Source organism: Ursus arctos, unplaced genomic scaffold (genome assembly GCF_023065955.2).
Source record: "Ursus arctos isolate Adak ecotype North America unplaced genomic scaffold, UrsArc2.0 scaffold_4, whole genome shotgun sequence".
Taxonomy (NCBI): Eukaryota; Metazoa; Chordata; class Mammalia; order Carnivora; family Ursidae; genus Ursus; species Ursus arctos.
Window position 1 is genome coordinate 31,454,240 of NW_026623056.1, and position 14,543 is coordinate 31,468,782.

The 14,543-nt window shown below is 38.7% G+C and overlaps 1 protein-coding gene across 3 annotated transcripts in view; it reads left to right on the plus strand.

Moving 5' to 3' along the window:
- IQCB1 (IQ motif containing B1) overlaps window positions 1–1,771 on the plus strand; it is a 59,083-nt gene extending 57,312 nt beyond the window's left edge. For all 3 annotated transcript variants that reach the window (XM_026494544.4, XM_057306676.1, XM_048215118.2), the window contains 2 exons: window positions 168–324; window positions 1,190–1,771. In XM_026494544.4, the coding sequence (XP_026350329.2) occupies window positions 168–324; window positions 1,190–1,419 (387 nt within the window). In that variant the 3' untranslated portion in view covers window positions 1,420–1,771. The remainder of the gene's footprint in view (window positions 1–167; window positions 325–1,189) is intronic.
- Window positions 1,772–14,543: the final 12,772 nt, after the last annotated feature.

Genomic DNA, 14,543 nt, shown 5'->3' on the forward strand with positions numbered 1-14,543 from the left:
TTTAAAAGGCTATTTAATGCTTGCACAAGAGTACGAGGTAGGAATCAATCATGAGATTCAACTGATAGGATGAGAGACAGCTAAGCATTCTGGAACCTCAACTAAATGGTTGGGCAAAACACATGTGTGTGTGTCCTGTGATAATTTTTTCTGTTCTTTGTTCCCAGAGCTCTCAGATGTCAGATGTGACTAGCAGAGAGCTCCATTCCCAAGCTCAAGAACAACTGCAACACTACCTTATGGGCAGGGCCCTAGAAGAGAGAGCCCAGCAGCACAGGGAGGCTCTGATGGCTCAGATCAGCACCAACATTGAACAGTTAATGAGTATGTGCTCATTCCATTTTTGTTTCCTAAAATGAACAACCTGTGCGAGATTTTGTGACATCCAAAATCTTCAGAAAGAAAACACCATTTAATGGTTTATTACCCTATCTCTTGTCCTCAGAAATTTCTAGATCCAGAACATGGTATCACATGATCTTTTCAAATAATGCAGATCCCATAACCTTTTTGGCTGCTTCTCCCAGCCTTGTTGTCCTTCATAGGTATCAACTCAGACAGCAGTTATTAATTATAAAGATGCTGAGCCCTACTAGCCAGATTCTATTGTGTAGTCTCAAAAGCTTTTGATCATATTTTAGAAGTAGATGATGACAGTAATTACCATGCCATTTTATAATTTTTAATGAAGTGCTTTCACAAAAGTTAATTCATCTGCTCCCCACAACCACAGGTACATTTAGTGAGAGATCTCTTCCATGAAGCCACAGTATTTCAGTCCACCTGTGAAACACTTTTAGTATATAGAGAGCAGAGAAGGCCAGGGATCTCTATCGAGTGCCATGACTTGAAAATTTTGTATTTTTCAATAGATAAGTGGCTGTAACTGAGCTCATATATAGGATGGGGTTCTGCTATATTTTAAAAATTCATGTTCTTCAAATCATCTTAAAAAAATCTACACCTTTTTTTATTCTTTTCTTTTAAACACATTATGGGGGGTGGGCAGTTGCTGCCAGCCACACCTACAACTTGTGAATAGTCATATGCTATCTATAGCTAGCAATTATAATAGATTCAGAGTTGGAACCCTGTCCCTGCCTACTATAGCAGAGTTCCAACTCTGTAGTTTCCTACTTGTATGGTACAGAGCTCTTCTACTCACCTGTTTATTTTCTGTTTACTACAGAAGCACCAAGTCTGAAGGAGGCAGAAGAGAAAGAACCTGAGCTCTTCCTAAGTAGATCCAGGCCTGTGGCAGCCAAGGCCAAGCAGGCCCATCTCACCACCCTGAAGCATATACAAGCACCTTGGTGGAAGAAGCTTGGGGAAGAAACAGGAGATGAGATTGATGTCCCAAAGGATGAGTTTAGTGTAGAATTAGGAACTTTATTCATTGGTGGAACCAAACCCCCTTAGGGAGCTACCCAGAGAAATGACACAAATCCTTTATTTCAGGAGATTATATTGGTTCTGCCTCTGGCATGCTAGTAGACTAGAACTATCCTAACTCATGGTTTTCCAGAGATTCCTCTCCAAATAAGATTTGCAGTCAGTAGGCAAAGAGTTGTCTTCTACCACTAGGTTCTCTTTTCCTTTTTCCACATCACCATCCCTGGCCACACATACAAATTAGTATGACTTTTATTGTGGAAATAACCTCAGCATGGCATTCTATTGCTTATATGAAATGTGGTATTTCTTTTGTTTTTGCTGTTTTCCTACTAAAGGTGTTTTCTAAATAAATATTTTCAACAATTATTCTCAAAAACTTGTTAGAATTACTTCAGCTTTTCACATTTATTATTTATAATTCATATTTTTCTGCTAACATAAGAACGGTGCTCTTGTCCTTTTTTTTGTATGCTATTTATTTTTTATTTTTTTATAATATTTTTTTATTATATTATGTTAGTCACCATACAGTACATCCCTAGTTTTTGATGTCGAGTTCCATGATTCATTACTTGCATACAACACCCAGTGCACCATGCAATACTTGCCCTCCTTAATACCCATCACCAGCTTGTCCTTTATTAAGGGGAGAGAAATGGTCATTTGAAGGGTACTCCACTATTTCCCACCAAACAGTGATTGAATTCATTTTTTATCTTGTTATTTCTAAAAGAACTACATTTAAAAAAAATCCTAGGATTCAGCACAAGAAAAAATCCCTCAGATAAAATTCTGTTAAACTATGAGAATTATATAACTCAACAGTTCCCTTTGTCTTATCTCTTATGAATCTCAGAGCTAAATATAATGCTTAACTTCTGTTATGATCCTAGGTACTGATATACTTATTTGGTACCAACCTAATACTTTCTGATTTTTCCTATTTATCTTTAATTGTGTTTTCATACCAGAAGCTGTTGCTTTTTTTTTTTTTCAGAAGCTACTTCTATTTGTATTTGTAACGATATGGATTTTAAGTTAAAAACAATTAACGAATCATAGACCCACTACCATAAGGAGCCTAGAAGGTACTTTTTGTATAAATGAGTGAAAATACCAGTATTTCTAGATGGGAAGACCAAATAGTATAACGTCCAGTCCTCCAAAATTTAGTAAAATTCTAGCTAGTATCCTAATGTAATTATTATTCATAGTTGGGAAAGAAATGTATATAATTCATCTGTGATAATCAGATGGAAGCTCTGGTTTCACTGAGAATGTAGAAAGCTATGTGAAAATGTTGCTTCCATGTTAAAAAAAAATGCCAGATAATCTACAAAAATAATTTTTCTTCAGCCTGTCTGATAGCTGAGGCCTCGAGACAGCCAAGTAAATTGAGATGGGACTCAGTATCTGTGAAATGAGCTATTTCATCTTGGGAGAGCACGGGAGACAAAGGTAGCTGGATAAGAAATCAGTTAAAATTTTAACAAATTCTTAAAGGCCAAGTATGGGGTAGCATGTCAGTTTAGAATATCTAGAAGCTTCAGACAGGGAATTCAGACCTTCACCAAACACAGGAAAGGTTGGGAGCAGGGCAGCAGGCCTGAGAAGACGCCCTTCGTGGTGCCAGCAAACATGATAGGCTGCTTTGGGTGACATGATCAAAGTCCTGCCTGCTTTCCCAAACCCTTCTCTTAAAAGCCTTAGGCTGCTAGAGCAGGAGCTATAAGCCCTCTTAACCTCAAGGCTCAGAGAAAATTACACTGTATGTAAGGAAGAAAAAGAAAAACTCTGTCTCTGGGGGTAGGATAGGCAACACTGTAGCCCCAGACCCCAAAAGAAATCCAGCGTTGCTAAGGGAGATATGGAAACAAAATTCCCCTCCTGAAAGAGAGACAAGAAATCATCTTAGCCCCAGAAATCCTACACAATACAAAGCAGATGTCTGCTAATGCTGGGTAGACAACTTGCCTGCCCAAGACCACCACAGATAATGACTGCCATCGAGTAGAAGGATAGGAACCCTGAGAAAGCCCCACCTCCAATCACAGGAAGAAGAGATCTGCTTAAGATTTAGGCTAGATCAGGACAACACAACACCCATGTCCCAACAACTAGCCTAGCACCAAGTAATAAGAAATGGCAGTGTATCACCAGCATGGAGAGAAACCTCTGTGGCAAAGGCATACAGGGACAGCTAAAAGTGGACACTGAAAACCTTCAAGCTCCCCAGACCCCACTCTAAGCACAAGGTAACAGCAGCTAAAAAATAATTTGAAGTCTATGGTATATTGAAGATAAAAAAAAAAAGAGAACCATGCTAGTTCCTGCAGGTGGCCATGTGGTTATGCTGGTGGGGTGGTTGGGTGAGGAAAATGTTGCCTGCCAGCTCCTTTGTTCCTGGCTAAATCCCTCAGTGAACTCAGATTAATTTGAATTTTTTTTCAAATTAATGAAACCACAGATCTAATCCCAAAGAACCCCTAGCAGGATAAATAACAGAAAATAATATAAAAATTTTTGAACACACCTCACATTGCTTCAAATCAAAAAGAAAAAATCATGAAAACAGAGAAAAAATAACGTAGAAAAAGGAAAAATGATGTGACAAGGAACAAAGGTAAGACTTTCAATAAACGTATCAGAAACCATATAAGCCAGAAGACAATGGAATGACATCTTTAGAATGCTGAAAGAAAAAATTATGAACTGAAGATTCCATGTACAGCAGGAATATCTTCCAAAAACTGAAGGCAAAATAAAGATTTTTTCCCATAAAAACAAAGCTGATTATATTCATTGGCTGTGGACCTACACTATAAGAAATGCTAAAGGAAGTTATTCAGACAGAAGGAATAAGATATAAAATAGAAATTAGATCTACGCAAAGAAAGAATGAAGGAAATAGTAAAAATAAAAGTAAAATATAAAATGTTTTTCTTATTTTTAATCAATGTAAAATTGTCAAATCATTAACAATGTATTTTTTAAAGGTTTTATTTATTTTACTTGAGAGAGAGAGAAAGCAAGCGTGGGGAGGGGCAGAGGGAGAAGCAGACTCCCCACTGAGAAGGGAGCCCAACCAGACCAACCCAGGGCTGGATCCCAGGATCCCGGGATCATGACCTGAGCTGAAGGCAGAAGCTTAACCCAGGTGCCCCAGTAACAATGTATTTGTGTTGTAACATATGTAGAAGTAAATTGTAGGATAGTAATAGGCCAAAAAAAGCCACCCAGGTGCCCTAGTAACAATGTATTTGTGTTGTAACATATGTAGAAATAAATTGTAGGATAGTAATAGGCCAAAAAAAAGTTGAAGGAAATATAATTGTTAAGGTTTTAAAATTATAAATGAAAAGAGATATTGTTTTTAGGTAGACTATGATGAGTTGTGTATATGCATTGCAAACCCTAAAGCAACCACAGAAACAATAAAAGAAGAGGTATAACTTACAAGATGATAGGGCAGTTAAAATAGAATCATAAAACAACTAGCAAAATAGATTTAAACCTAACTATATCAATAATGCATTAAATGTAAATAAATCGTCTAGGTTTTGACTCTGAGAATCTTTTACCAAAAGGGTAGACAGGAGATGAGAAATGTTTTTTAAAACTGTCTTGGCCCCTCTAAGCTCCCTTTAAATGCTTATAAACTGGCCTATTCTTTCATTAGTTCATTATTTTCTTATATCCTCACCTCATAGGATATTTTTTTCTGAAAGTTTTATTTAGATAAATTCATTTATCTAAATTCAAAAGTTTGTTAAATTTTCACTGCCAAGTTTTTGCAGGTGACAGGTTTATAAATAAATAGTTTCACTGCTACATAATATAAGTTGCCAGTTTTCCAGTCTCCTTGCAATTTTTCCAGCCTATCCCTGCTGCCTGGTCACAAAGCTAGTGCCATGTATTCTAGGTTTTTTTCATGGCAGTATCCCATATCTAGCTATCAATTTCAGTATCATTCATTACTATATCACAAACCACCCCCAAACTTAGTAATTTAAAGTAACAACCATTCCATCTAAGATCAAGTGCCATATTGACCCCCCCCACCTAAAAACACAAAAACAAACCATGTATGAAACAACAGGTTTGATTTCACTGAACATCAGCGATGAGGGAAAGTCCATAGGAAACAAATGAGGTGAATTCAATGATTGCCACAGTTTAATGTCATGAGACAATATCTAGGTCATGGTGTGTCCTTCCCAGCTTCTGCCTTCCATCTCATTTCCTACATCACAATAGATGTCCTCCATCACATTTCTTTCATATTCCTAGAGGAATTTGCTTGCATTGCACAGAAACATTCTGTTCATCTGTTCGGAGAAGAAGGGACTTCACATACAACACTGTGGTTCTATGCATCTTTCTAGAATTTTTTAAGAAGCTTGCTTGACTATCATTTCATGTATTCTCCTTTTGGCTATGATTATGCCCTTTGTTCTCATGGGGAAACTGAGGTACTAAGACACGGTGAGTTTGTTTTAGTCACTCTATCACTTTAATGTTATAATGAAAAGACACTGAGTGAATGCTCAGACACTTGGGCTAGGACTCAATCGTATGGGGCAGGGCAATGACATTGACAGGCTCAGATTTCCACTCTCTTTCTGACACATTGTCCAGCCAAAGAAACATGCATGGAAAGTATCTCTTTCTTTCCCTGTCTTGTGCACTCTATGCATCCTAACTCTTCCCAGCTGGGTTTTCTGCCTCAAGCTTTGACAATCACTAGCCAATCAAAGCCTATCCCAGTCTCTCTCCTCCATCTACTTCCCAGTGCCCCCAAGTTTCCATGGTGATGGCAAAGCCAGGGGTTTCCTGTTGATGTCAAGAGGCAGGATAGAGGAGTCCTGCTCTTCTGTGAGCAGAGATGATTGAGTAACAGAACCAGAAACAGGGAGAAAGGGAATGAATGGCAGGTGGAAGGTGTGTAAGTGGAGGTCCCTGAATGTGTAGGCAAATGGTGTGGGATACTTAAGGTGTGTGTGCATGAGGCTGTGAGTGTACAAAGGGATTGTGTGAGTACATGTGAGAAGACTATGTTCTCATTTTCTTCATCTTGCTTTATTGTGTTCAATGTCTCCTTTGCTGCCAGACAACACATGTGAACTAGATCAGAAATTTATATTCAGATCCCTATACATCCTTCCTCAACCAGTAGGGCTACTATCTTTAAAGGCTACTATCCTCTTTCCCCAAAGTTTGTCTCTTTGTCTGTCTGTCTCTCTCTTGATCTTAACCCCAACCATTATGTATCAGTTACTGAGTATTTTGATTCACCTCCTTGGTTGGCTGGATTTTCTTTTTCTTCTTCCTTCCCTTTCCTTCTCTTCCTTCTTTTCCTTCCTTCCTTCCTTCCTTCCTTCCTTCCTTCCTTCCTTCCCTCCCTTTCATAAAAGATAGCTTATATAAAGTGTGTTAATAATGTACAATTTGGTGGGGCGCCTGGGTGGCTCAGTCATTAAGCGTCTGCCTTCGGCTCGGGGCATGATCCCGGCATTCTGGGATCGAGCTCCACATCAGGCTCCTCCGCTAGAAGCCTGCTTCTTCCTCTCCCACTCCCCCTGCTTGTGTTCCTTCTCTTGCTGGCTGTCTCTATCTCTGTCAAATAAATAAAAAAATCTTTAAAAAAAATAATGTACAATTTGGTGAATTTTTACATGTGTTAAGAAAACCCGAAAAATTCCTTCAGGGTCAGCATCTTTTTGTTTATAATTCATTATAGACTGTACTGGGGAACAGGTAAATGCCTCATTAATTTTTCTTCTTTAGGTTATGCAATGCTAGTTCTTTTCCCCCCTTTTCTCATAAATACTGTTTTCATTTTTATTGGCTATTCTCTATAGACTCTCCAATATTTTTTTCTTTCTTTCTTTTTTAATTCTCTAATATTTCTTAATTTCAGCATATATCCTCAGATATTTTGGAGTACCTTACCTATCTGTACCAGTGACTGTGCCAGGTGCTGGGGATTCAAAGAAAGAAACAAAATTCTCTCAAGAGCTCTTTGTCTGGAGAGAGAAAGAGGAGAAAATGATGACACAGCATGATAATAGTATAAAAAAAGTGTTTCAGATTCAGAGACAGGAGAAAGGAAGCCTGATCAACTCTCTGTAAGTAAAGGGATTGGAAAATTGGGAGCTTGGCCTAAGAATGTGAATAAGAGTTTAGAGGAGAAAAAAGTTAGACTGGAGAAAAACCTATGGATCTACCAAGTGTTTGATCAGAAGTACTCAGAGTTAAGAATTCAATGGCTGAAAAAGTTTTTGATACTTTAATGTTTAATTCTGAATTTGACAAAGAGATCTTTTCTCAGGTTTGGAATGTTAAATTCTGGTTAACTCAATCCAGTTTTCTCTTTACATCCTTTAAAATAGCTTTATATTCAATTTGGGCCATGGACTCAAAAGTCTGGTTCTGCCCTGATCTACCATATGGGCCTACATAGGTCATAGCTACGCATCTACCACAGTGTTGTCGAGAGAGATTCCAAGCTTTTACATAAACATTTTGGAAAGAACACTTTGCTTTTATTAACTCACTGTTAATTATAAAATAGACTCTACTCCCCACTCTCCAGCAGTAATGAGAGTTCCAGAGTGTTGTCAGGGCTTTCTCCCCTCCTCAGTCTCTAGTTTTCTCTTCTTGATTGTTTTGCATTTTCTTACAGCAAATCTTAATCAATAATTAATGTTTAGCAAGCTTTTCTTTGCCTGAGTTCTTAGCCCTGGTTGCCTGTAAGAATCACCAGAGCCTTGCTAGTGAAAGTGTGGCCCATGGGTCCCAGCACTGGCATCAGGTGGGGGCTGTCAGAAGGCAAATTTCAGATGCTACTCCAGATCTATGAAATCAGAATCTGCATTTGAATAAAATCCTTAGGTAATTCATATTTACATTAAATTTTAGGAAGCGTAGACCTAGGCGCTTTTAAAAATTCAATTGCTGTGGCCCACCTCTAATTTAATTATCCTAGGGTGAATACCAACCATTAATGTTTTTTAAAAGCCCTTTGAGTGATTCTAATTGCAGCCACAGTTGAGAAACTACTACTTGTTGAGGTTTGGTATAGAAAGAATATCCACAATTTTCTGCATAGGCTATTAAAATGTTCCTCTATTTTCTAATTACCTGAGGCTGTATTTTCTTCAAATGCTTTGAGCAAAACAACATATCACAACAGATTGAATACAGAAGCAGATATGAGAATCCAATTTTCTTCTCTTAAGCCAGATATTAAAGAGCTTTGCAAAAAAAGTGCCCTTCCTTTCTTCAAAACTTCTGTTAACATATAATAATTTATTATTATTACTTTTTAATGCATCAGTAAATAAGTATTTTTAATATTTATGTTTTAATTCTTTGTTTTATTATGTTGTAATTCTAATATGGTAAACATCAAGAGAAATAAATAGCAGTTTACTAGAGCCGGCTCTTACTGGTTTTTAACCAAAGCTGATTGTTATATTTTTCAGGAATATTATGAAGTTGTACCATAAAAATAAATTATATACAGAGGATTCAAAAAAGATGTTGGAGTAGTAAGCACCCGGAATCTGTCCACTCACCTAGACAACAATTGCACTGGTAGAATATGTGTCATATGACTATTTTGGAACTCCTGAGTCTATGGAAGGTTTGCAGCTTTTAGGGGGAGGTTTGGAAGATAAATTGCAGTTAATTTTAGTCAGTTTCAGTTCTAAGCACAAGAGCAGCTACTATATCCTCCACCTCTGCTCCCCACCCTGGCATCCTAGCAGGTAGCTTTGCATGTTTCTGGAGCAGCTTGTATACAATTTGTCTAAGCCAGGGTGAGCAAGAAGGACCCTGTCCTCCAAATACTGGTGATCTGTGCTTTGGTCAATGATTGCTGCAGAGATGCAGACAAAAAAATAGGGTGGCCATTGTTGTTTTACCTACCTCCATTGTTTCAAGTCACTCCCCCTCTGGCTGAAGTGACTTACAGGGGATTTAAAGGGATGGCGCCCCTTTTTACCCTCCCCTCATTTTTTTTTTCTTTTTCCTTTTTGGAAGCAAGACATTAAAAACTAGGACATTCAGGGGCGCCTGAGTGGCTCAGTCATTAAGCGTCTGCCTTCAGCTCAGGGCGTGATCCTGGGGTTCTGGGATCTAGCCCGGCATCGGCATCGGGCTCCCTGCTCTGCTGGGAGCCTGCTTCTTTCTCTCCCACTGCTTGTGTTCCCTCTCTCACTGGCTGTTTCTCTCTGTTAAATAAATAAATAAAATCTTAAAAAAAAAAAAAGGACGTTCAAAAGCAGCTATGCATGAAAATGGCCCATCCACTGATTGAAGCCCTCTTGAGAGCTTATAGAATGGTTCCTTATATATATTTTTTAGTCTCTCCACTATGCATGATGCACATTGAAGTGCTCAATTAGCAATTGTTAAATAACTGAGTTCTCAGTATTTGGCTACCTGTTACGTCAGATGTTTAACTCTAAGATGCAGCTGTTCACTCAATGAATACCTTTAAGCATTTATGATATAAAAGAGGCTGTGCTAAGTGGAAAAGACAGATACAGTATCTGGAAATGGAGCTTGTGTAGAGATAACATTAAATAAGTAAATGATTGAGTATGAGGGTGATTATTTTGCAGGGAGTGATGTGTATATGAGAGTCATTAATTTAGTCTGGGAGATGACCAGAAGAATCCTCTGAAAGTGAATTGAAGAATGAACTGACCAGTTGGAGTAGAAGGATAGGTTCCAGGTAGAGGGAATATAAAAAACGTCTATTCAACCAATTTATTGTGAAGGAGGCACTCGGTAACAATTTATTGAGTCTAGATTTATTTAGCACACATGGACTTACCTTGCCATTAGGAAATCCAAGCAATTTTAAGTGCCCTGTAATGTAACATGCTCTCAAGAATAAATAATAAGCAGAATAGAAAGATTAATCAAAGTAAATAAAATTCAAGTAGTAAATACGGAATGAATACGTTAGTTTCATAGAATGCCCATACAGCACAGGGAAGACAAGAGAGTTGGCTCAAGCTCTCTAGAATGTGCAACTCTCAGCACTACACAGGCATAAAGAGGAAGTCAATATCTTAATGGAAAAGAGTCTCCCAGGGAGCAGACTCAACACCTGTGTCCCCACGGGAGTCCTGTGAGGTGTCTTATTACTGGGTCTATAAATTATGCAGCCAAACCCTTCATTCATATTAATCAGTCTGTGTTTCTTTTGCCTGTCGGCCTAATTAAAATGTATGCAAGGAAAGTGAATGAGAAGGTTGGTAATCTTGAGCACTGAGAGAAATAAGGCAGGAGACAGGGTTGCATTTCCTTCAAGGATCAGAAGGGAGGCTGTTAATTGCTGTTTATACAAAACTTCTTAATAGCTTGATTTTGGTTCCGGATTGAATACACCTTCCTAAACAGTGTGCTTAGTACTGTAAAGTAGTAAATGGATAAAATCTCTTAATTGTTAAAGAAATCTGATAAAAAATCAAGGGGGAGTTTATTGAGTAGGACACACCTAGGACAATTTAGAGATAATTAGGAAGTCCATAAACTTTCTAGCAATATTGCTGTATATGCAAATCTTCACATTTATTAGTTATATCTGCAATGGTGGGGTGCCTTGTTAATCAAGGTGATGCTTTAGTGATAGAGTCCTTGAAAGTACCTAGGAAACATCTCAGAGATGTCAGTTTGATATGTAACTTGAGTTCCAGTGGCCTTTTTGTGTTAACATAATGCATTAAGTATAGCTGTATCCTGAGGAAATTTTATAGTATTTGGGAATTCTCCAAAAGTGGGCCCTGCTACATTCCCTAAGGTACATGATAAGAAGATTCTTCAAACTGATGGCTTGGAGAAGCCCACATCACAAAGCTTGCTTAGTGGCCTGAAATTTTTTCTTAGATCCTAGATCAAAAATAAGCCATATCAGTTCCTGCCTGGCACATGGTCTGTACTTAGTAAATATTTGTTGAATGAGTGTTGAATAAGAGCTTTGTGATTACACCTCCTAGGAATTTTCTGCACTTTGATTTCAGATTCCTCGTGCCCTTGGCTCTAGGTGCCTCAGGATGAAAAAGTCACAATTTCCCCCCATATGACTTCCTCATATATTTGTAAATGCTCAATAACAATTCATATAGAATTGGTATCTGAGTTCTTGTGGCATGAATGCTGCTCCTCCTCGACAAAATACCATGACTTCATCACCTGGAGAGAACAAGCCCACTTTGAGCCATTCCCCATGCTTTGCCTACCAGGTCTTTTAAGGTTTTCTGCCTGGCACCACATGTTCCATGAAGTACCCAGAGCCTCCTGATTATGTGGGGGAATACTCTTAAAGTTAGAAGAAGCCTCAGTCAATTCTTCTGGAGCCTGGCCTTTTCAGGCCTTTGAGTCAAAATGTTCTAGTATCTCTGGATCCTGGAGGCACAATGGGTGTTTTAACAGTGATCATTTCCTCAGCTGTTCAAGGAGCAGCTCCCAGCCAGACTAGGGCTGGGAGACAACCTTTGCCATCTCCAGGGTAAGGATGCCTGGCCTCTTTCTCTCTCCTGCTCTTCCATGTGCCAGGGTTCCTGCAGGGTTCCTGCTTGTTTCTGCCCACTTTTGGGCAAACTGGTACTGGTTGAAGATGCTTAGCTAGAGCTGACAGATAGGCATTGGGACCTTAACCTCAGGGTAGGAAAAGAAACTGGCAAGCTTCTGCATCCCTCAGGCATCTCTGATGTCTCTGAGAAGACTGGAACCAGAACACCAGCTCATTCTACACTTACAGGCCTTCCAAGACCCAACCTGCCATCCTTGCTCCCCATCTCAGAGCTCATCCAGCAGGAGCAAGAAGTTACCTGCAGCTCCACAGATAGAACAGGTCCCAAATCTCAATCTCTTCCATTCTCAAAGATAAATGATATGCAAAGACCTGTGGAGACCAGAGCCTGAGGTTGGGCAAGAAAATACATATTAAGGGTTGGTATACATTCCAAGTTTTAAGGAGTACAGAGGATGAAACAAATTCATCAGATCTTAGTTTTCCCAAAGCCAGCTCGGTCTCTCCAGGGTCTCATGTCTAGTCAGGAGTGCCAACATTCCCAGGAGGAAAGTCAGGAGAACAAAAGTCCCAATTCCCATAGAGAGCTGTCTCTGGCATCTGTTGCTAGGATTCAATTTGTGTGAAGTTGTATGAAGAATGACTACTGACAATGATATGGAGACAAATGGTCTGAAATCTATGTCATGTCATATCAGCCTCCTTGGGATACCAGAACAGATGCCAAGCATTTTACAGAGGAGCAAGTCCTCTGTCCTCAGCATAGGTGGGACACCAGTTCCCATCTGCTGCAGATGCAGTCTGCAGGCAGGCAGGTTGTATTAAAAAAAATGGACACTGAAGCATGAACAGGTATATCTGTACTTCCCAGAGGAGACACCCATGACTCATTACCTATGAGTGCCAGGGAATTCAGAGGAATTATCTTTTCTTAGGTTTTGAGTATGGGTGTTCAGTATGCTCTGGATCCTTCTGGGATTTTTGCCAATGTAGGGGAATATAATCAATAAGGACCCAGTGCTCTGCAGGGGAAGTATAAGCAGATATTTTCAGACAAAATTCAAATCTCGTAATTTAGACTTTACTTCATCCCTACGGAATCCTGATTAATGAGGATTTTATTTGATGACTGTATTTAAATATAACTCACAGAGACTAACTATGTGGTAGATTTGCACATCATCAAGGAGCAGTTTCAGCTGTTGATGCAGGCTGCTGAGTGCCTCCGCCCTCAACAGCTGCAGTTGGTACTCAGCAACATTCTCTTGCTATATGGCCTCAATTAGAAGATCTTGGAGAGACTGCAGAAAATGTTCTAAACACTGGCTCATGTTGGCCTCTGGAAGGGCTGTCCTGGCTCTGTGGCTCTAACGGGGCTTTTAGTTCCAGTGGCCTTGCTTTTGGACCAGCACTTGATTGCCCACCTTGGCTTTGACCCTCTTTCTCTTCAAAGGCCCCATGAAACTCCCTTGAAAATAGCCTGTCATCTAGCACTTTTATGTTTGTAAATAGTAGCTTCAGCTAGAATAAATATGGAGAAAGAGAAGTAGTAAGAACAAAGATAATAATAATTAAACTAGAGACTTTTGAAAAGCCTAGTTAACTGGATTATACTAGTTTGTGTGTGTGTGTGTGTGTGTGTGTGTGTGTGTGTGTGTGTGTGGTTTTTTTGTTTGTTTGTTTTGGTTTTGTTTTTTTTACTTGAAGTGTAGTTGACACAGAATGTTACATTAGTTTCAGGTATACAACATAGTGATTCAACAATTCTACATGTTATGCTGTGCTCACCACTAGTCACCATCTGTCACCACCATACAACACTATTACAATACCATTGACTATATTCCCTATGCTGGACATTTTATCCCCATGAATTATTCATTCCATAACTGGAAGCCTGTACCTCCTACTCCCCTGCATCCATTCTGCCCACCTCCTCCCAACCCTTCTCCTCCTCAGTTTGTTCTCTGTATTTGTGGGTCTGTTTCTGCTTTTTGTTTGTTTGTTCATTTATTTTGTTTTTTAGATTCCACATACAATTGAACTCATACAGTGTTTAGCTTTCTCTGATTTATTTCACTTAGCATGATACCCTCTAGGTCTATCCATGTTATCACAAATGGCAAGATCACATTCTTTTTTTATGATTGAGTGATATTCCATTATATATATATATATATATATATGAATTATGCTAGTTTTAAAAAATTAGCTAGGAAGCATCCTGTTTCTACACTCTGTGTTGACTATCTAGCATAGGAAGTATCCATTCATTGAAAATCCCAGAAGCATTTCCCTGTAAAACTGTCTGGGCTGAAAAGTATACTTATTTCAAGAAAAATTAACAACTTCTCAATTTTTTCTCTATGGTAATGGACTGTCAGGGTTTTCTACTTTTTTAGTCAAATTCGGTAATATGTGTACATGCACACACACACTCCTTTATTTTTAGTAATTTTAGATGTACAGAAAAAATCGAGCAGATATATAGTTTCATATACTCACCCCCTATCTTCCCACACCCAACAGTTTCTCCTTTTATTTTTTTATTTTTATTTTTTTAAAGATTTTATTTATTTATTCAACAGAGATAGAGACA